General features: G+C 40.5%; 1 protein-coding gene across 1 annotated transcript in view; it reads right to left on the reverse strand.

Moving 5' to 3' along the window:
* Nucleotides 1-1,129: 1,129 nt before the first annotated feature.
* The window catches only part of LOC131970424 (sodium/potassium/calcium exchanger 3-like), a 70,123-nt gene continuing 47,794 nt past the window's right edge, over nucleotides 1,130-23,458 (reverse strand). Inside the window, exons 4-17 of the mRNA XM_059331819.1 lie at nucleotides 15,008-15,082; nucleotides 14,558-14,642; nucleotides 13,434-13,537; nucleotides 11,381-11,455; nucleotides 9,533-9,558; nucleotides 9,401-9,454; nucleotides 9,166-9,299; nucleotides 7,247-7,407; nucleotides 5,903-6,173; nucleotides 5,629-5,795; nucleotides 4,482-4,596; nucleotides 4,195-4,307; nucleotides 3,753-3,818; nucleotides 1,130-2,112 (exon numbers count right to left, since the gene is read on the reverse strand). Coding sequence (XP_059187802.1) covers nucleotides 1,960-2,112; nucleotides 3,753-3,818; nucleotides 4,195-4,307; nucleotides 4,482-4,596; nucleotides 5,629-5,795; nucleotides 5,903-6,173; nucleotides 7,247-7,407; nucleotides 9,166-9,299; nucleotides 9,401-9,454; nucleotides 9,533-9,558; nucleotides 11,381-11,455; nucleotides 13,434-13,537; nucleotides 14,558-14,642; nucleotides 15,008-15,082 — 1,599 coding nt within the window. The 3' untranslated portion in view covers nucleotides 1,130-1,959. The remainder of the gene's footprint in view (nucleotides 2,113-3,752; nucleotides 3,819-4,194; nucleotides 4,308-4,481; nucleotides 4,597-5,628; nucleotides 5,796-5,902; nucleotides 6,174-7,246; nucleotides 7,408-9,165; nucleotides 9,300-9,400; nucleotides 9,455-9,532; nucleotides 9,559-11,380; nucleotides 11,456-13,433; nucleotides 13,538-14,557; nucleotides 14,643-15,007; nucleotides 15,083-23,458) is intronic.

The raw sequence follows: 23,458 nt of genomic DNA on the forward strand, positions 1-23,458 counted from the left end.
ATAAAAATACATATCTTCCACATTTTGTTTGAACACATGCTGAAACAGAGTGGCAATACTGTTGACAAAGGTGGGTTTTTTTGGCTCAAAGACAAGCAGGAGAATGGCCACAAGCATTGGTTTTGAAGCCTCAAATACAAGGGATGGCACAAGAGTTAAAGCACTGTGTCTGAGAAACAATAGTGAAAGTTCAGGGGGTGGTGTGCCGTCAGTACGCACTTCCTTTTTATTTGGAATTGAATCTTTCACATCCATGGTTCATCACTAATACAACAAGCGGATTAGCAATATATTCCACCCGTGTTAGGACCAGAGACAAAGATTGCATTTTCAGTCACCAATCCAGGACATTTCTGAGGCAACCCCGTGCATCATCGTCAAAAACCACTGTGTTTGTACCAATATACAAATGTTGTAATATCTTTCCAAACTATACAAAACTTATAAATTATAAAGTTCTATTCTTAAATATAAACAACATCAAGTCAGTTTCCAGTACTTAGATTATATATTAGGTACAGTACATTGTACAGCTCCGTCGTCAATGAGCGGAGAACGTTCCATTAAATACACTGTACATGATCCAAAGGGCTGAAACTGGAGGTTAGACATGATCTTTGAATAAATTAATTCATAAATAAATCATGATTATGTCTTCCCAGTAACAGTGGTGTCCTTGGTTCCCCTCGAGACTGTGACAGCTACATGTGCACACACACACTCACACACTTGATTTTGCTCCCTCATGAGGACTCCTGTTTAAGAGGTCACAAATGGGGACTCACAAACATGAACACAAACACACACACTCAAACACACACACACACACACACACACACACACACACACACTGTGCACTCGAGCTGACTCTTAAGTCCAAATCTAAGACTCTTACTCCTAATCTAAAAATACTTTTGGCTTTAAGAAGTAACAATGTTATACTCAACTCAGAGACTAAAAACTATTTCTTTAATATTTACAGGAGGTCTACCGTCTAGTGGGAACTTTAAATTCAGTAGTTATATGTTTAGAGTACCTGTAGACGCTTTGCAATAATAGAATAATAGCTCTAATCAATAAAGTGACAGTGCTGGATGTCAGTTCCAGGCAGTTCCATTTCCTGTGTGGGTTATATTAAGTAAAAATAAAGCCCACATGTACTGGGTTATGCCTATAGAGAGACAAACAAGAATAGACTCTATGTGAATAGTGTTAAATATCTAGATTCTCTCCGTCAGTGCAAAGCTAGAGTTGACTTGTGGCTAGTACAGTACAAGCATGCTGTATTGGCTGGTACTGAGCATGGGAGACATCTTGAAGCATTTTGAGTGTATTGCTGGCAGACCAAATCACTAAGGTAAAACATACAACATTGTCAATGACCCTGGATCATTCAGTTCGGCAAGACTGATCCAGTTGTGCATAAGAGAATCCCATATATCAGCTAATATTAGTACTAATATAATTCCAAATATATACAGAAAAAAGCCAGTTTTACTTAAAAGTACCTTAATCGTGTGCTTATATCCAAACTTGTACAAAGAGTAACAAACAATCCAGCTAAAAATCGCTGTAAGCGCAGGATTTCCCTCTTTCCTCCAGTCAGTCAGTCAGTCAGTAACAGTAGCAGCTTCTTCACCAACAGTAGCCTCACTGTTGGTGTTAATACAGGTAAGTTCACTCCAGCCAACCTGTCAGTTCATTAGATAAATGGCAGCAATCTCTGCTGCTGGGACTTTCTTTTCACGCCTCCTGTATGGTCTCCAAAGAAACTAAACTTCCGGTGTCTTCTGTCTTGTGTGTATTGCACCAAAGATAAATCATTTCGAGCTCTATTTTTCTACTTGAAAAAATAAAAGGTAGGACTTGGTTTCAAGGCGCAGAGAAACTGGAAGCCAGGTGTGGTGTCCTCCATTAACCAGAGGAAGAAGAAGACAAAGAAGAGGAGGATGAGGGAGGTCAGTGGATGTCTGGGCACATAGGGAGGTTGACAAAGATGAAGACATTGAACTCGATGAGGATGGAGAAGCATAGAAAGATGGCATACAAGATGAGGCAGGCCAAACCAAGCCGCCAGTCCAGAGTCCATTTGTTCAAATGGACGCCGAGAACCTGCAGACAGGAGAGAAGAATTAGTGAAAGGGAACAAAACCTTAACTATAGTACACAATGAATACAAAAAGGAGATTTTAAACAATTCCTGTTTTATGAGCATGTTTGAAGTGGACAGAGGTTAGACCAATGGGAGAGACTGGCTGGTCCTGGAGGGGTGGAACATGGAAGGGTGCAGGTACATTGAGTATCAGTATGTTATCTGCCATTATTTACATATGTCTTCAGAGACTGTACAAAAGAAGTGGACGTAGACATCCTGATGTTACCCATTGGTATGTGGACTATTGTTTTCGAGCCTTGACTTTGGCATTTTAGTCTTCGCCATCTTGGTTTTTGGCTGTCCCCATCTTGGTTTGGTAGAAGCTAGAATGTACACCTGAACTTAGTTATTGAAAGTAACTGGCATACTGCCCAAGCGTCAATACTTAACTTAGCAGCTAGCTATGAAGGGTTAAGGTTAAGGTAAGGTTAAAAGACAGGGTTTGGGTTACTTTTAAGATAAATTATAAAGTAGATTATTATTTTCTTGTAGTATGCTCATAAGTACGTTCAATGGATACATTCTAGCACCTACCTCTTGGTTTTTTGGAGCCAGAAGTAACTAAATTTGGGGCAAGAGGGTGGAACCAAGTTATCAGTTAGTGCAAGCTAGCTAGCTTGGTTAGCAAAGTACTAAAATGAACAGCTGATTCTTAACAGTGTGTCTTAGTACAGCCAAATGCTGACCAAGACACTTCAAGACAACCAGATATGTGTTAGGCCTGTGATGGTTTGGCGACCTGTCCAGGGTGTGCCCCGCCTCTCGCCCAATGTCAGCTGGGATTAGCTCCAACCCCCCATGACCCGAGTTTGGAAAGCCAATGAGACTAATTAAACTAATACAGCAGACTTAGAGTCCAACCGCTTCTTGCGACCAGTGGAGTCACCCCCTGCTGGCCATTAGAAACAATGCAGGTTTAAGGCACTTCATTATTGGCAACACTTTTCAGGAGATTGCTGTGAATTGCTCTGAAACAGTCATGGTGTTAAGAGTAAAAACCAAACAAACACTGCTATCTAATGGCAATGTAAGCTATTCAAAACAAATGAATGGAACAAAGAGTGCAAGTTAGTTTAGCCAGCTACTATTAATACATGACTCTTCTGCAGCATGCTGCATATCCAAAACACCCCTTTCATAATGGAGTAATTCACCTCTCGTAGCCTTATGGAGCTTTTTATTTATGAGCTGGTCCCTGTTATGTTTTTTTGTCTTGTGCATGTGTTGCTCTATAGTATTACATAAGCCCCATCTCCACCCGAAGCATTCACCTGAAAGCTCTCCTTCCACCAAGGAGGCAGTTATATTCCCCATTCCCCAGTCCCCTAGTGTTTCTTTTACAGGGAGTAACAAGGTGAAATCCAGGAAGCCAAATATAACCGCTGTACATATTTTACATTTATATAATTTTCCTGTCCTTTTCCACAAGCTGGCTGAGTTATGTTTTCTTTTATCATATCTCTCAACAATATCATCCCTATATTAAAAATCTATGCCTATGGTTGGATTCCAAACTTCAAAGTTGTTGGATGAATGTGCTTTAGCCCCTGGGAATTAGCAGGACAGGACAGTTAAGTGTAAAAAATGTGGTACTCACTGTGACGAATACTGAGGCTAGCAGGAGTCCAACAGAGAATATGAGTCCTCTGCTGTTAAGATAGATCTGAGGAAGCAAACACAGTGATTATCATCACAAGGGATATAGTATTGTCGAGGTTCCAGGTTGAAACAAAAAAATGACTCTAGCCCTCCCCCGAATTACATCATATATTTATGACTTTTGTTACACCTACTCTAAATGTCTTTTCTCATGTGAGGAGTAATCAGCAGGCTAATTAACACATAATATCTTCTCAGTGCAAGGTGATAAATTGTGCAGTGCTCCAACAAATATTGTGTGGGTGTATTTGTGTACAACTCCTTCACTGCTCTGCACTGAATATTACAGACTAATGCTACCGTCCTTCATGAACACAGCTCTGTTCTATTCTGGTTTAAATCCAGTAGAATCTCCTCTGGCTGAGCCGAGAAGCACTCACGATGGAGCCGTAGTCGATGCAGAGTGTTTGCAGTGCCCAGGGCAAGCCCAGGCCCACCAGGATGTCAAACACATTACTGCCTATGGAATTGGAGATGGCCATGTCTCCCAGACCTGAGGCAAGGAGAGCAACACTGTCAAGGTCTGTATACAGTCAAGAGACAAGTCATTATGACAAGCAATATTCTGCTGTGTAACACCATTCCTTCTCTGAACATCATTTCAGCTTTGTTTCACCCAACACATATATTGTTTTTAACTTCCTTTGTTGTTTGTGTGTGTGGTTACCTTGCCGTGCAACTATAACACTAGCCATGCAGTCTGGGACGCTGGTGCCTGCTGCTAGGAAGGTGATGCCCATGATAACATCTGGAATGCCCAGAGTGAAGCCAATCACAGTCACCTGAAAGAAAATATTTACTCTTTATATGTAGAAAAACATTGTTCAGCAGTACAGCTAATTAAATAAAGACTACAAACTGCTTTATGCACCCTCATTAACCATCCTGTCTCTCATGATCAATACATTTTCAGTTTTACAAAATTGATACTGAACTGAGTCTAGATCAGCTTTCTCCAGGATTTTATAGATGAGCATGTTTTTCTTGTATCTTGTAGTGTTTATATACCACATACTGTTCGCTTGGTGTTCCATTGGTGATCACTGAAAGCATTCATTTTCAGCATGCAAAAGGATTAAGCGCAACAGCAATCTTACTAAGGGACTTGAAAGAGTACTGGGCTAAACATTATGTTTTCTTCTTTTGTAAAAGGCAAGGCCACTTCCCAGTCTTATTAATATCTTTTATTAGACTACCCCCTAGGAAAAGTTATGACTTTTTGAAGTTATATGAGTTATATGAGTTCTGATTGACCAAAGCCACCCACCATATTGCGTCAGCTCTAGATAAGGACGGCTCATTGCAGAGACAATGAAATGATACATATAGAACACTCCAGCCAAGAGCAAATAGTTGTTACTAGATTACTGAAAATAATCAAACGAGGTCCATAATAATATAATAAAAAATGTGTCTTTAAAATCACCCATTAGTTGATATGTGTTATGCTCAACTTGCATTTTAGTATAGTCAAACATTTGACTAAATGCAATTCTACTTGCTGGTTGCTAGGGAAAGATGTTCAAACACTAATTACAATAAATGTCCATTTCTTTTCTGTATCTCAAACCTGATATACTGGTCCAGTATTACCAAATAGTTGACTATGATGTGATATGTGAAAGCCTTGATACAGTCAAAGGACGATGTCCTGCTCTGCATATACTCAAACACACATGATTAAACCTATATGCTCACTTTTTTCAAGAAATATAAAGATCAAATAATTTTTGTATAGCCCCTCAAACTAAAACTAAAAGCCCTAAAGGATAATATCTTTCAGCATGTTAGTGAGTGAGAATGACTGGACTGACCATCCAGACCATGATGTAGGAGAGACCAGCGATCCAGATGGTGGCGGTGAAGAAGGAGACCATGAACCATCTCTCCCAGCGCCGCTTGGAACAGTTGGGCACGGTGAAGAACAGAAGCAGGGACAGAGGCCACATAACAAGCCACCTCAGCTTGGTACACGCCCCAGCTGAAGGGAGGAGGACAAAGAGGGGATAATATATATGATGATTGATAGTACTAAAAAACATTTATTAACAGAGATCATTCAATTTCAAATTGTCATCTGTGCTGTACCTGGAATAGAGAAAGGCACCAGGGGGCCGTTATCGTTGTCTTCTCCCTCTCCTTCCTCGTCGTTCTCATTGTTCTCGTTATCCTCGTTTTCATTCTCGGTGTCATTCCCAGACTCAAGTCGCTGTAGTCTACACCTCCCGTTCAGACCCTGCTCAACTCCTCCCATCCCATTCTCTAAGCCCCGCCTCCCCTGAGCCCTGGCTGCGGAGTCCGAGTCGCCGTTAGTGATGCGGTTGACTCGAGTCTCAGTGGTGTTGATCAGTCTTTGTCTCTGGAATGAATTACAGAATAATATTATAGACAACATTTAGCTATGACTTAATACTTCCATTAATACATTTGGACATTTTGTATTGCTGTTGTTCAGCTAACTACCCAAGTTTGATTTCATTATTTCTATTCTGGAAATCAGTAAAAAAAAAAAAAAAAAAAAAAAAGGTTCTTGTATTTGTCAGAAGCAGAAGTTAATGTTATTTCATCTCCGCCAAAATTTGTTTGTTTGGTTTGGATTTCCATCCAGACTGTAGTCTGCAGCAGACAGGTGCCTGAGAGAAAATGTTGGCTGTTTTATCCAGAAGAAAATTAACATTCATTCTACTCCTTCTTCTGTTGAACCCAGACAGGGTTATTTAGTTTGTATTTATGCTAAGACTCTGGTTTGGCAGGGATTTTTCTAAGAAACTTAAGTTGACAAAACTTTTTGCTTGAGGGAAGCTTTGCTGCATCTCAACTTCAGCTCCCAATTTGAAATAGCTTGTGCCATCATGTAAAACTACATAACTCAATGTAGAGTCCAACACAGTGTACACATGTATGTGAGGTCATGTATATTTATGGTTCCCAACTGTTTTAGTCTAAAGTACCCCCACAGCCCTAGCAAATTAACTCATCGATTCCCAATGTATGTTCCAAAATGTATACCGTTCATTATATACAAAGTGGATACTATCTTCATACTTTTGAGCTGCCAGTATTTACGTTGGTTTGGTCAGCATCGTAACTACTTCTACTGGTTTTAACTTACTTTAGCTATCTATTTGAACTGCTTAGTCATGACATTAAGCTAACTATTTCAACTATGAATAAAGGAAATATTTAAACTGTTTAGACTCTACGTTTTTATTTCTTCATGTATCAATTTATCAATTACTTTTGGCTCTCTGTTCAAACTTCTGTGTTCAGCTAGTTTCACATCTACATAACATGTAGCGTTCAGGTGTTACAACTGATATATATTTTTTAATCTAATCACAATTACTATTTTTTCAAATGAGTTAAGCTGCTCCACAGTCTTTACACTGACAACAGCACAAGTACCTGGTTGGTTGTAGTGTATATATGTACCTCATTGATAAGCATGCGAGAGGCCATGGTAAGGCGGGTTCTGGGGGAGAAATGGCTTGTGATCATGATCCTCATGCCGGCCTCAGAAAAAGTCAGCTGGTGGGGGTACGCAGACAGCAACTCATCCACCATCAGCACAGACGGCTTACAGTGGAAGTTAGCTAGAGAGAAATAACACACATGTCATCTCACTGCAGTGCTGATCGTTTACTTCTTAATCCAACTGAAAGAGCAACTAGCCCTGAGTCAAAAATCATGTGATTTTAAAATATATTCCAGTCCTAACACATGTCTTATTATTGAAAGAACAGAACATTTCCTCTCACGTGAGTGGGTGTTTGATTGACAGCTGAGTCGGCTTGGCTGCTAGCTCTACAGCTTACTAGCTAATTGGCATATAAACTGACTGATCTTGCAGGTAAGATTTAAAGCTGTTCAGTGTGCTACATCTGACTAGCTAATTAGCTATCCAGCCTGACAAACATTTCTACTGTGTTGCAAGAGAATGTGTCGCTGGAAGGTTCTTGTGTGATAGTCAGCAAAAAACAAGTGCAACAGGCACTGTACCTCATTTTAACCTCCCCAAACAAGCTTGCAATGCCAGGACAGGATAAAAATGTTTGGATGTGCATTTTTCTGAGCATGAAATGTGAAATGTCCGGAGTCCATAGGCTCTCAGCAGCCTGCAACAGTATCAGTTCCAGCCAGTCTGACTTAACATTGGTCAACCGCTCACTTTCATTGTCCCCTATACCTTTTTACTGCTCACCAGTGGCTGCAACTGTTGCAGCACAATATTTACAATATCAGCCATAGTAGATGATGTGATCATTTCCCCAGAGTCCCGTTAAAGAGGCATGACAACAGAAATGTAGAAGGTCACCTCCCCCAAAGGAGCTAAAGCAACTGCCACCCAGTTCTCTTCATCTCACTGCTTCTCTCCCGAGAGTTAAGTACAGAATGAGCTGATGGAGCAGGCGGTGCTGAAGCAAGTTGGAGTCTTGAAGTGCTGTGTGTAGGCCTTAGACACCATCTAAAGATGCTCCTTTCCTGTTAGCTGTTGTTGTGTCTCATTACTAACATTTGACAGAAAATGCAAACACTGAAGTATTCACTGGAAGTGGTGGATGAAGTGGAGGACACAGGAGATTTTCCTTATCCTTTCTGGTGGCTGGTCCCACTGTGCCAAACAGACCATAAATAAAACCATGGCTTGGCCATAGGCATTGGGAACATCCCTGGTAGTTTATCAAGCTATGCAGGACACTAACAGCAACTCACCTGCTCACAAGGAGGATTTACAGGCAGGAGACTGCATCAACTGTATCACCTTACCAGCAAGTGGGCCACCAGGGAGACTACTGTGTTGCTGTCTCCTTTTCCTTGGTCCAGTTAGCAGAACAAGTTGCAAGGTGGCAGCCACCACACTAATGAGCAGATGAATGATCTGATGTTTCTGAGGGGTAAGTGTTTTTTTACTGCAGTTAATTCTGACTCATTTACACACTCGGGGAGTAACATTGAGTTGAGCTGTTTTGTACGTTTCCTCTGTATAGAGGCGCAGGAGGTGGAAGCTCAGCAGTGGGCTTCATTAGGCAGTGAAAGTTCTTCTTCAGTGACAAGGGGATCAGTCATCAGCCATCGTCTCAGCAAGTACACAGCCCAAAGGAAGGACAGCATGGTGCAGCTTTTGTGCTGAGGATCTATGCTGGCAATCATCCCAGGACAAAATAGACAGAACTTTGTCGATAAAGTCATCCTGGACTGTCTTATCCTGGAGCTGAACAAAAATAGATGAGGAGAGGTGGCCCAGCTGCCTTTATTTTTATGTAAATTTCAGTGCGCAGAGATGAGCAGCAAAACCCTACAGAGTCCTCTTAGAGGGCAACTGCTGTGTAAATTAGAGCAGAAAGTGTTACCTTTCTTGAGCAGGACTGCAGTGGCATCACACGTGACATTATCCTCCAGGTCAGTGCTTCCTGTCAGCCCGTTGGACAGATTCACAGAGCTCTTCTTTCGACGGTCAAAGTAACGATGTGCCCTGCCGTTAAACCTGCCAATGACAAATTAATAAGAAGGGGCTGCAACGTTTTCACATTAATGCAGCTAATTAGTTAAGTGAAGGCATGAGCAGTTTCTGGTGATGACACTTACTTCATGATGAGGATGTAGACTGCATACATGAGAATCAGGACAAGAGACTCCCACCTGCACACAAACATAAGGTCAGTAAAATGCATGCAGTCATTCAGTAGAGAGGAAGAAAGAGAGAGACTCATTACTCACCAGCACACCTTCTCATCGTAGATGAACTATAAAGGCAAGACAAAGAGGACACAAGGGACATGAGATAGAGGCAGTAATTGAAAGTTCATTTAATTCTGCATTTCAACATGTACTCCACTAGAGGGCATGACCAAACCAGAGCTCAGCCAGAGAAAAAGGTCAAAGTGTGACCTTTCGGTTCATTGGGTTTTAGATTTTATTTGCTCTGGAGTTTGCACAGAATATGTGAAGTAATGGATCAAACTGTGACACACTGTCATATCACAAGGGTGCAGCTATGCTGCTTATTTATCTATTTTTGTGTGCATGAAATGAAAGAACACATGAGCTGGTGGCCAAGTCAACTTCACAAAAATAAAACCACATGCAATTTAGGTTAGTTTTACCAGCTTTAAGTTGAGTTTCATTCCAGTGGTGAAGGAAAGTAAGTACGTGTACAAGTACATGTGATTTACTTTATAAAAAATATCAATTTAAAAACACTTACATACTACTCAACATTTTACTTCAGCATAAGTCTCTAAGTATTGTAAGCAAAATATCCATAACGTATCAAATGTAAAACAGTGCTTCTGTGTTATGTTAATAGATGTATTACATTAATCATTTGATTATTATTATCATAGATGCATTAACATTTATAATATTTTGCTGTGGTAATTGGTCAAGTGGGGCTAAATTTAGCTACTTTATATATGTCCAGCAGTTTAGCCGAGAAGAATCATTATAATTTAGGGGCTGATCATATTTGTTTTTGATGATTTATAAAGCACAAAGCACAAAGTTGCCAGGGGCTCCAATGGTCTCTGTAGAGAACAATATCATTCCACATGAGCAATTGCATTTTTGATGGGCTTGAGATTCTTGAAAATGTACAAAAAAGACCAAACTCGTCAGAACTACCGACAACTGCAGATTTCAGCAGCCATTAGGCTTGGGTGTGGCCATCAGGACTTATAGTGCCCCCTAATGCATGTCATGATAAAGTTAATTTGATGTTCCTGAAATGCTGTATTAAATTTCTTAGAATTTTTTTTTGCCTGACAGAAAGTCAGCCATCTTCAATTTTGTGTATTGCTTTAAATTTTAAGAATACACAACAATAGGCTTAAGTGCCTTTGAACAGATTTTAGCCCTTGGTATAGGATATACAATGAATGTGGCCATATGTATTTAGCGAGCTAAATAGGGACCCCTAATGCATGGAAAGCATAATTTGTGGAAAATTGCATGCTGAAATTTACATGATGTGGTCTAAACATCATATACAGCACCAGGACATATAATTAGTTTGTGCACTGTAGTGCTATGTAGTGGACACAGGAAGTTGTACAACATTTGCAGTACATTATTTCCAGCCCCACTCAGAACATAATGTCTATGTAATGCAGTGTCCGATGCATGAACATGTGAGGGCCCGTCCACTGCTGCTTGCATCTTTAATTGTCTATTATCTTTATTTGCATAAAATGGAAATATGTACCATGAAACTGTACTTAAATAAAGGTCTTCGGCAAATGTACTTTGGTAGATTCTACCACTATTGATTTCCTTTACATCCGTACACTTAAAAATTGTTTCCTATTATGCATACTGAGGTCCCTGAGTAGGCTTTGTCCCTTTTCCTATGAGAATAGAGAGCATACATACACATCTGCAGAGAGTCTTTTGGGGATTTGGGACTTTTACAGCTGATGAAAGTGTACCAAGTGACACCAAAGCTGAGAACCATGAACTCCACTTTCAAATTGGCCTTTTATGCTTCGTAGTAAGTGGCAGCGTTAAGAATTTCTGCAATCAACCCACACTTAATCACATTTCATAGCTTGTGAGTATATAACCTCTTACCACAATGAGAGCCGTGATAGAAAATGTGTAATAAATTGAATCTCGGAGGAGAGCCCAATGAGAGAGCTTCACTGCCTGCAAGAAAATAGGAAAACAGAGATAAGGACACTTAAAAAAATATGTATGCAACTTCAATTCACACACTCTTACTGTAACACTTATCCATGCTGGAGTTCATGTAGCACCGGGATACAGAAACGCCTCTGACATCATTACCATACTGATGTAAACACAGGAGAGTTGACCTCCTGGAACACACTCATTGAAAAAGCCAATTGCAAGGTGCCATCCTACGTAGGAAAGGTGCCTGTGTGTTTATCAAGCCCACAATGCCGTGACTAACGCTGTAACGCTCTCCCACACAGCACACAATGTATATACGTAAGTAGAGGGTCAGGAGTCACATCTTGAATGTGCCACTCCCAGCTGTGGAACCGTTCGCTGCTGTGAAGTCAGAACATAACAAAGCTTTGAAATGTTTCTTTGCACTCTGCTTCACAGTACTACAGTGCTTTGTAGAGGGAACCTGCTATGAGCAGTCAGCCAAAGCTAACAAACAGTAGTGAGGTGCAATGGCTGGACGTGAAGATGAATTTACTGCTCCCTCCAAGCCCCATCACACCGCCTGCCCTTCTCCCTCATTATTTCACTATGATTATGTAATGCACAATCTGGGATTGCATCACTGTTTGAGGTCCAATGCATATATTTTTCAGAGCAGAGAGCTTATCCTTGTACTCTCGCTCATTTCCATGTCCCTGGCATGTCAGAGAGCATCAGAGAGAGGCTGCAGTGAATTATGTTATCTCTGTATCTCATGCAACACAGCGTTGGGGAGGCAAAGCACAAAAGAGATACAAACAGATCTATTGTGTTCAGACTGATGGGGCTTTGTAAATGTGGCTGATTAAGCACATCAAGCACAGGAGATAATATAAAAAGAAAACATCAAATGAAAAGTGTCCACTTTGAACCAATGGGTGTTCAGTACGGCGGATGACTGTGGAGTGAAGTTTAACTCTTGTGCCTCACTAGGGACATTTTTGGCTTTTTAATTTTTCTGCCATTTTTGCTGCATTCATTCAAGGGTGGGATTTATTAATTATTTATTTTATTTTGAAAGATCAACATCAGTGCCTATAATAATTACACAATAATCTGTGTAGCCAACATACTATATATGTACTTAGACCCTTAAAGACAAAATGTCCCTATTGTAACCAATTAAAACACAATGTTTGATCCTGCAGCCATAACAGAATAAAATCATGTTTTCTTTTATATCAGGCTTTCATTCTAGAAGCCCTGGCTTCAAAACTGTAGTTAATACAATTCCTATTTTGCACCAGATTCAGCGATTTTCTCAAGTTTGCCTTATGGGCCAAAAAACATGCTATTTGTCTGGTTTTCACTTCCTGCACCTGAATTATCTAAAAATAAAAATGCATTAATTTTAACGAGGATACTGATGGACAATGAGATAGCCCGTGAAAACGTAAAAACAACAGTTGCATTATGTAAACAAACTGGCATTTAAAGGGTAGAAATGTCAAAATTGGTAGTGATGATCAGGACTGATGTTAGTTAAAAGATTGAACTCTGTGAAAGCCCACTTTCCCACAAATAATGTTTCTAAATAATTTCATGGCATTTTTTTAAAGACAACAACTTTTTTAAAGAGAGGCGCAAGGGTTAATTCTGAACTTTGTTTTTTGTTGTACATGAAACATGAAAGTCACATGCGATACAAATCTGACTATACTGACAATTGCAAAAGATTAAATAATGAAAAGACATATTATTACAGTGAAGGTTAAAACCTGCATAAATTATGGATATAAAATGTCCAAATGTGGTTTACACATGGGTCAGCTTTCCTGTCAGGCACAGGACTCATGCATGCATAAATCAACATGCATGTATGCATGAGTACTTTCTCCCACTTTGTTTTTATGTGGCTGTATATCTAGAGATGACTTTAGGCTGTTGGTTATACTCTGTGAAAATGCCACCAGGTCAGCAGCAACAGTGTAATGCTGCTATGACATCATACCTGGCCAGCAAAGAAGCCACACACACCAATGATGCAGAGGATGTTGAAGACAGCAGAGCCCACGATGGTCCCCACACCAACGTCACCTTTGGTGATGAACACCCCTGGGGAGAGGAATGAGCACACACACACAAACACAAACACACACACACACACACACACACACACACACACACACACACCAATATGACTCTGAGTGCAGATGATGTGTTGTACGCTAGTTGACATTTCTAGTTGCAGCATAGCATCTGCAGTGCTGACAAACAGATGTCACACAACTGTCAAAACATATGTAAATAAGTCACGTTAGCCATGTTGGTCATGGTCCTCTCTCTCTCTCTCTCTCTCACACACACACACACACACACATAAACAAACATACACTGAAAAATACCCAGTCTATATGTAAAATGAGATTTTTATATCAAGAATAGAGTAAGGTGATGTGACGATCCCTCCTTTGAGGTGAATATTCTTCATACTGTCAGTTCAGACAGATACAACACTGAACATAACCATCATCAAAGTAAAAAAAAGGGGGGAAACAAGTGGAGCAGTGGAGGTGTTTATAAAACACACTTTAATTATATTAAGAGGGCACATATAATTAAGGGCACGCGGGCAGGTGGAGTTGGAAAAAGTATTCAGATCACTGGAGGCAGATCACCTGGCATCGAACAGTGGAGAAAGAACTGAAAGCCATGAAGCAGACCTGGAGTTCTATCCAAAAGCTCGCCCAAAACAGACAGGAGTGGAGATCCTTTGTTGCTGCCCTACATGCCACTAGGCATAAAGGGCAGTAAGTAAGTAAGTAATTTTGGGTGTTATGGACAGACAACCTATTCTGTCGTTTAGGTTGGAGATCTTGTTGATGTCTTTACAAAGCAAATAGTTGTTTGCTGCTTTACTGTTTTGAAAGTCGTATATAGAACTTTTAATGTGCTTCTCATGTGATCCGCTATAATGCCATGTTCGTTTATTGCCTGTGTCTTGGGACACAAGCATTACTGTAAAGCATCCATTAGAAGGCATGCATGCTTCCTCCCTAATGCAGCCACCGTACTGTGGCATGTGTTTCAGTTAGAATAAAGGAGATAAAGAGATGTGGTGCTTGTGGTGAATACCTATGATGGATGTGAAGAGCTCAGGAGCCGAACTGCCAGCCGCCATGAAGGTGGCGCCTGCCACATCCTCACTGAGTTGGAGACGCTGCAATAAGAGAGTAAGAGACAAATAGAAATTTCATATTAAAACAGAAAATACCAGCTGAGATAAGAAATTCCAGACTCGTACGAGGCAAGCCCGACCCTTGACCCTGAGCTGTAGCTGGTCATGTCTGTCAATCTTGAGAAAAATAGTTGCATTTTCCCAATAAAATGGGTTCCTATTTTTCCCTCCTATTGTTCTTGACTTGAACTTGCATAGTAAGATAATGCCTAAGAATGTTTTCCCTTCTAATTTAACTTGAAATGTCGCTTATTCTGCCTTTAATATTTCATTTTATTGAGTAATATTTTATATTTGAAACCTTTTTTTTTAGCTTTTTTAGGACCTTTAATACCTCACATTCATACCTCACACAACTTCTCCAGGGAGGGGACGAAGTAGTCATCACAGACGAGTGCCAGGGCACAGAACATGTAAATGGTCTGTGGAGAGAGAGAAGGAGAGACAGAGAGTGATATAAATATTAGAGGGATCAGTGGAGTATGAACATGTTGCCTGATGTGATTTCAACATGTGATCCGATAGGGTGAGAAGTCCATGCTAGGTTGTGTTCCTGCTGCACTGTTCACTGCCACAAAGTAGAGCCAGCTGTGATTTATCTCTTCATATTTCTATTTGCAGGAGAACAAGCGGAGTTGTTGCCCATTTTCCATGTCATCTGCTTTTTTTCTATTTTGAACAAATCTATGTATGCACTCTGGATGGTGCAGTACAGCATACATCTGGGCTCTAACTGCTACAGTAAATTTAGATGTAAATTACCATGAATAATGAAACAGAAAGTCTACTAAATGAACGCAAAAGATTCAAAGATCTGATCTCATGCAAATGCAGTACAGTGCAGTGCATTAATGGATCAGACATCAAAAATTCATGAATAACTGTGGGAGCACATTATTTACATTTTTAAATAGGGAAGTTAGTTTCCTTTTTCTTTTTTACACATACCGACATTACCAAAGCCCGGGAGCAGAGGATATGTATATGACTTTTGACACAATGGGCCCAGGTTAAAGAACATGAGAACATGTGAGACATGACACAATTATATGTTGTGTATATTGCTCAAGCCATATAGATATTTTTCTCAATTTATACAAAGATTTTTTTTAAACAGTTTTAGAATGTGCCCATCTACTTTCCGAAATTAGAATTTCAACAATGAGATTGTTGATTCTTTGATTATTTCAGCTCATTTTCCAGTATGAACATTGTATTGTATTTATGCACTCACAGACCACTTTTTTAGGCACACCTGTGCAACTGCTTGTTAACATTAATATCTAGTCAGCCAATCACATGGCAGTAACTCAATGCATTTAGACATGTAGACATGGTGAAGACGAGCTGCTGAAGTTCAAAGCGAGCATCAGAACAGGGAAAAAAGGTGATTTTAATGGTTGTTGGTGCCAGACGGGCTGGTCTGAGTATTTCACAAACTGCCGATCTAACAACCATCTCTAGGGTTTAAAGAGATTGGTCTGAAAAAAAAACATATCCAGTGAGCCTTGATGCCTTGTTGATGCCAGAGGTCAGAGGAGAATGGCCAGGCTGGTTCAACAGCAACTCAAATAACCAATCGTTACAACCAAGGTATGCAGACGAGCATCTCTGACACACAACACGTCCAACCTGAAGCAGATGACATTGCCTGGTAGGGTCAGAATGAAAGCATGGATCTATCCTGCCTTGCAACAATGGTCCAGACTGCTGGTGGTGTAATGGTGTGGGGGATATTATCTTGGCACACTTTTTGGCCGATGATACTCAGCTGTTCCTTTCCTTCCCATCAAACATCCCCACAGTCTCGGCCCGCATCTCTGCTTGTCTTGTGGACATCTCCATATGGATGACAGAACATCACCTTCAGCTCAACCTCTCAAAGATGGAGCTCCTCGTCATCCCACCCCGTCCCACCTTATATCAGCCGATCACTGTTCAGCTTGGATCCATGCAGCTTGTGCCTACAAGCTCTGCACTATACTTGGGTGTCTTGATTGATGACCAACTGACCTTCAAGGTTCATGTGTCCTCAATTGCCCAATCTTGACGATTCGCCTTGTACAACATCAGGAAAATCAGACCCTATCTGACCGAGCAATCGACACAACTCCTGGTTCAGGCCCTTGTGTTATCGCGTTTAGACCACTGCAACTCGCTACTGGCAGGTCTTCCTGCGTGCACCACCAAGCCTGCGGTGCACGCAGGATCAGCCTGCAGATGATCCAGAACGCGGCTGCACGTCTGGTCTTCAACCAGCCCAGGAGAGCACATGTCACTCCGCTCCTCATCTCTCTGCACTGGCTCCCAGTCACAGCCCGCATCAAGTTCAAAGCCTTGTCTCTTGCCTACAAAATAGCAACAGGCACAGCCCGTGGTTATTGGAACTCCTTTGTTCAGATTCACAAACCCTCCCGCACACTACGCTCTTCGAGCGAAAGACGTCGCTGAAGGGCTCTACGTCACAAACCAGACTCCTTCTCCTCTGTAGAGCCCCGGTGGTGGAACCAACTTCCAAACTCCTCTTTAAGAAGAGACTGAGGACCCTACTCTTTACTGAACACCTTCACTCTTGATCGACACAGATTGTTTGTGTTGTATTAACTCTCATTTGTACGTCAATTTGGATAAAAGATAAATTACATTGTAGAATTGTTGTAGAATTGTACACAGCCTAACTGAGTATAGTTGCTGACTGTGTCCATCCCTGTATGACCACAGTGTACCATCTTCTGACGGCTATATCAGCAGGATAACACACCATGTCACAAAGCTGATTTTAGCTTTGTGACATGGTGTGTTATCCTGCTGATATACTCAAACTGGTTTCTTGAACATGACAATATGTTCCCTGTACTCAAATGGATCTCAATCCAATAGAGCACCATTGGGATGTGGTGGAATGGGAGATCCACATCATGGATCCGCAGCAACTGCTGATGCTAACATGTCAGTATGGACCAAAATCTCTGAGGAATTTTCCCAGCACCTTATTGAATCTACAAAGAATTAAGGAAGTTCTGAAGGCAAAGGGGGGTCAAACACAGTACTAGCAAGATGTACCAAATGTAGTGGCCAGTGAGTGTAAGTGAACAGTAGGAGCCCTGATATTAGTAGTTTTGTATGAGTCCTCTCTCCCCAAATTGCTGTAACATAGGTTATGACAGCCGCATTTATGGTAAATGGTTTGCATTCTTGCTTTTCTAGTTACAAAACACAGTTAAAGTGCTTCACATTAAAAGCCAGCATTCACACTCATCAGTGATGTTAACACTCACACTGATGGGATACCCAGGAGGAACAATTTTGGGTTCAGTATCTTGCCAACTATCACTGACACATACACTGCCTTGGTCAGGGATCAAACCACTGCTCTACTATCTGAGCCACATCCACCCAGGGAAATGTGTCACATTTAAAATACATACAAGTATGTCCTTTAAGAAATCTTTAAGGTGGCTGCACACAGAATTCAGAGCATAATGCCACTGCGAACAGTCCTAAAAACGGCAACAATTGGGACAGAAATACCTGTAATCTTTGAGATTTAAATTGGATTTTGAGGCATAGCCTAAAATTATTGAAATATTGTTGTTATTATGAGATAAAATACATTATCAATGTTTTGTAAAAACATATGCAAAACAACAATAACCTTTGAAGTAACCTTCAATAACAATCCTCCCAAATGTCTCCAGAATTGTCTGGATTGATTACAAGCCTAAATAATCGACTGCATGAAATATTTTTTAATGCTGTATATTAGTGGCGTGTTTATTTCCCTGGTGTATTATTGCATAAAAATCTACCACATGCAACCTTTCCTTGGCATCACATAATACATGAAACACAGGGCTTGGAGAGAAAGCAGAGACAGATTGGAGATGAAAGACAGATAGCGCTGATCAAGAGAGGAAATGTCAGGTAGTGACGACAGACTGACGGGGAATGTGTGAACAAAGGAAAGGCATGAATATCCTTACACTTTGTAATAATGAAGCTTCACAAAGACCTGCTTACAGCAAGATTGGCACAGAGAGTGAATGTTCCTTTTCCCTTTTGTGTTCAGTAATGAGTTACACTTTACTTTGCACCAGGAGCTCTTCTATTTCCTCCTTGTGAAAGCAGCTGAGAGCGAGCTGAACTATCCAATGCCTGCATGAGAGCTACGACTGAGCCCACACACTGAATACTTGCATGGTGTGTATGTAAAGAATGTGCCAGATTTGGTCATGCAAAACAAGCAGAAGTCAAAGGTCACAGGCAGTCCTGACAACTGGCTTAAACCTGGTTCAGATTTGAGGTGAGATGGAGGGAAACATCATGTATGTCCCTAAATCTGCAGTTGTGTTTGTGTTTTCTGAGAAGTGACGATGCCGGCATTATTGAGCTGTGCAGAGTCAGAGGGGGGTCAGCAGTACAGCTGTCAAAGGAACAGCAGCTGGAAGTAAAATACTGTGATATTAAAATTCAGCTTGAACACAAAGTGTTTTACCCTCTTCTGTCTTCAGGCTGAATCTAATACAAGAAACACACAAGATCAATGACTGAATGGCTGAATAAACAGAATGCTTCAAATTCACTAGATTGTTATGTACCGTTTTTCAATAGAACATTGTGAGCATATTCAATTCTGTTTTATTTATGTTTTGGACAATGTCTCCAACTTTTGTAAATGAGGTTGTACAAGAAAAGGATGGCAGGATCTAATGCATTGTTTAAATCAACTTCTCTGGACCATATGCTGCAACAAGTGCAGAATAATGCAGACAAAATAAGCCATATGGTGACAGGACATCTTTTATGTAATTTGGGTTATTTCTGAATCACATTTTCACCTACCAGGGCTTCACCGAGCAGGAAAATAAAGTTAATAAAGTTCTGTAGGAGTGCTGTAAGATAAAATAAATAATCTAAAATAGGAAAAAAAAGAATAGTCTCATTAAATTTAAGATAGTTTAATGTAAGATAAAACCATGTAAAATACATTAAAGTAATTTAATCTAAAATAAAATAAAATAATCTAGAATAAAACAAGACAGAAACAAGACAACACTGCATAATGAATAACAGCTATGCACACTATAGCAGAGGTTTTCAATCTCTTTTCAGCCAAGGACTCACAAGATAGAGAATAAACCAGGGACCTATTCATAGGCTATATTTGATGTAGCCCATTTTTTATACTTATATAGTTATTTAAGAAGTCTTATATTATAGATTTTAACATTGAAATAGTATTTGTTGAACTATGTTGACTGCCACAAACAAAGATCAGATTTGTCAATGAACCATAATTGTAATACACACAGTGGGAGGAATTGCACTAGAAAATAACAAAACATACATACATCTAATTGCAGGGGATTGTGGCGATGGTGGTGACAGAGACAGTGTCACATATTGATATGATTGTGTTAAAAAGTCTGACTGCCATCAGCACTTCTTACATTGTGGGTGTCACAGTGTGTTACTGAAGGAGCTGCTAAAGGCCCCCACAGTCTCATGCAGGGGGTGAGAGGTGTTGTCCATGACTGACATCAGCTTGGCTAACATCCTCCTCTCACCCACCTCCTCTATGGAATTCAGGCAGTGATCCAAGACAGAGCTAGTCCTCTTAATTTAGTTTGTCTCTTTCTGTCCTTCCACCATGTGTTCCTGCTGCTCTGTACAAAGCAAATCTAAGAAAAAGCCATTGTTTCTTAAGTAAGTCTCATCTATGAGGTCAAAAAATATGTCCCAGTAAGACTAAAGCAAAGCCCAGATCATAAAACTTTGTCTTTTAGATTCTTAACAAGTCACTATGCATTTAAAGGGACAATACAACCCTTTTTGTAACAAAAATTACATGAAATGACCACGAATTCCGTGCTAGTGGCATGTAATGTGTGAAAATGATGTGGTAGAAGAGCTGCATTTTCTATGAATTCAGGCAACAAAACCACTGACCTAGGTTTAGGGCAAAAAACTTCCTGGTAAGGCGTTATAAAAGACAGTTTAAACAGTAAATAAATGCAAGTAAATACCGCAAGTAAAGTAGTTATGAGGGTGACATGAGCCACAGAAGTAAAGTGAACAACGGAAGTTGGTTAAAAAGACGTAATTCACAAACCGTGAGCCACGTAAGTTACCTTAAAAAAGTAAGTTACGTAAAAAACACAAGTTACGTAAAAAGCTGTTTACTCTTGTTTTCACTGCCCCGAGTCTGACATCCGCCATTTAAACTCCACATTGGCGTCAATTGCTACGTATTACGTCATTACTACTACGTCACTGAGTGACGTTGTTAAACCAAGGAATCCGTGTGCCAAGCACAAAAAGGATCTCCATTGATTTGCCACCAGCACAGAATTTTGTGTTTTAGAAGTTGTGCTCATTTCATATAATTTTGTGGGATCAGGCTGGGACAATGTCATGAAATGGTCACATTCACTGCTTGTGAAGATACATTTGGAGTGCCTACTGACCCACATGTGGATTAAGAAAACCCAGCCGTATTTTTGTGGACTGCCTGAATCAGAAAACATGTGATTCAACAAGCCGATCGGCTCCCTTTTCTATGTCACATGCAGGCTAATTAGAATATTCTGCCCCCATCTGAGTATGTCCACCCACAGCTTAAGATCTAGAGGTGCACATATTTTTCTTGCAAGCCAGTCATGTCCATCTGTTATCCTTCTGTTGGTTTTGCACTGCTAAACACACCTTTTCCTGCTACTTTCTACATTCTTTTCTGCTGTTGGATTGATTCGAAGTATATCTGTGGTCAGGAAACTAAAGTTTCCATTTGCTGCATTGCGAAGAATCTAAAAAAAATACTGTAATGAAAATAATCTTTATCAGTGAACGAAGAGCAGCCTGATTGCTAATAGAAACTAACATGTCGTGGAAAGCTCCAGCAAAGCTTGGACCTTAAGTTAAGAGTGTTCCCATGACAATGAATGAACTCTCATGCTCGACATATTACAGTTTTTCGCAACTGTTAAAACACTTAACTCTAAACACATTCTTACTCACTAAAACACATTGTGTTTCACTGTGATGCACTTGTGTTGTAAAATGGATTACACACAATGACTCAAAACTGTTACACTTGTTCCTGACGATGTGATTAAACCAACCCGTTTAATACAAGAATATCAGTCAGTTCAGAGTGCACAACAGGCACAGGTGAGTAGAATACACCGACAATGACTGTGGATCTGAGAGGTAGAGTAGAAAGGGTACATGTACACTGGACTCAGAGGGCTTTTTGTCCTTTGCCTGTGATGTGGACCAAGTCCTCTGGCCTGACCCAGCACAGAGACGTGATGCTGAGGCCGGGTCTGTGTTATGGTACGACTTGTATTACTTACAGTATACATTATGTTTTGTACTGTACTAGTTGTGCATATACATTTTTTTCAAATTCTCCTGATTTTTTTTTTCTGTAGTTAAATATTAGGATTGGGCCGATGATTGACTGAATTGACAATCAATGTAGTTTGAATCAATTGGTGATGCCTATCTAGCTGTCGATGCATTCACTTTTTTTAGCCAGAAAAACTCTGCCATGGTAATTTTTAGGAGTACATATTATATAAGCAAAGTAAGTTCTATAAAAAGTAATTTACTTTTGTTTTCACACGAACCCTGTTCTCCTGGGTTAAAGTCCTCCGTTTGTTCACAACTGTAACACCTTATTAAAGGCACTTGACAAGCGAATTAGTTTTCTATGCGGTATACTACACTAGTATGGGCAGAGACTGCCCCTGCTCTCATTCAGCTTGTTACCTTCCTGCATAGACTTTCAGTAGATATATTGCATGTAGTTCAAATACATGCAGTGACAGTGGGCACGCTTTTTTTCAGGACTGCCCCATTTTCTCATTTTCCAAAAAAGGAAAGGTGAAAAAGTACAACAGCATTACAACTTTACAACAAACTCTGCAGGTCTAAGCCCTGATTGTCTTTCCTGATATTCACCAAACGCTGTTCTCTCCACAAGTACGCCAACACCTGCTGTGAAATGACATAGAGTACATTATTTTAAAGGTTAGACATCACAGGGAAATAGTTTGTGATGATACACTGTATTTTGGGCTTTTTGTTATTTTAATATCCAAGCATCCTAGAAAAGGTTATTTCCATTTGCCCTTCTGCAGCAGGAAAAGGCTAACTCAGAGGGTGGGCCACTGTAAGTAGTGACATTGCCTATAATGTCAGAAATATACTGGAAAATGGTCCTTTCTGTAGTTGTTAGTGCTGTTTATGCACAGCAAAGTTCCCCTGAGATGCTATTCTGCTGGCATGAGCTTCCATTACAGTCAGCCCCCCAGAGACTAGCACAACGCAACATGGGTCATCATGTACTGGAACATTCTGCCATGTGCCAGCCATGTAAGAGTAACGGCAGAGGGGATCCATCGGAGCCTTGACCTTACCCCTGCTGGGCCACGCTGGAGAGGCCAGTCGGGCTGGTCATGCGTGTGCTGAAATGATCATGCCGGAGGAGGAGAGGAGAGGAGAGGAGAGGAGAGGAGAGGAGAGAGGAGAGGACTGGCATTGTGCTGCAGATCCAGATGCTGTCTTCTGCTCAACATACTTTTCTGTATATGAACAGTTGTATGTATCTTTCAGACACATGGAGCAGTCATTAACACATCATTACCTGAGAGCCTCTTTACCGGCTAGAGACGTGTAACCATGGTTACCAGTACCAACCTCAGCTTTACCAGCTCTACTCTCTCTGGCAGCCAGCATGATGGTCTTTCATGCTCACTGTGCTGTGGCTGTTAGAAAATGTGAACCGTAGGTTA

This window comes from Centropristis striata, chromosome 1, assembly GCF_030273125.1.
Source record: "Centropristis striata isolate RG_2023a ecotype Rhode Island chromosome 1, C.striata_1.0, whole genome shotgun sequence".
Taxonomy (NCBI): domain Eukaryota; kingdom Metazoa; phylum Chordata; class Actinopteri; order Perciformes; family Serranidae; genus Centropristis; species Centropristis striata.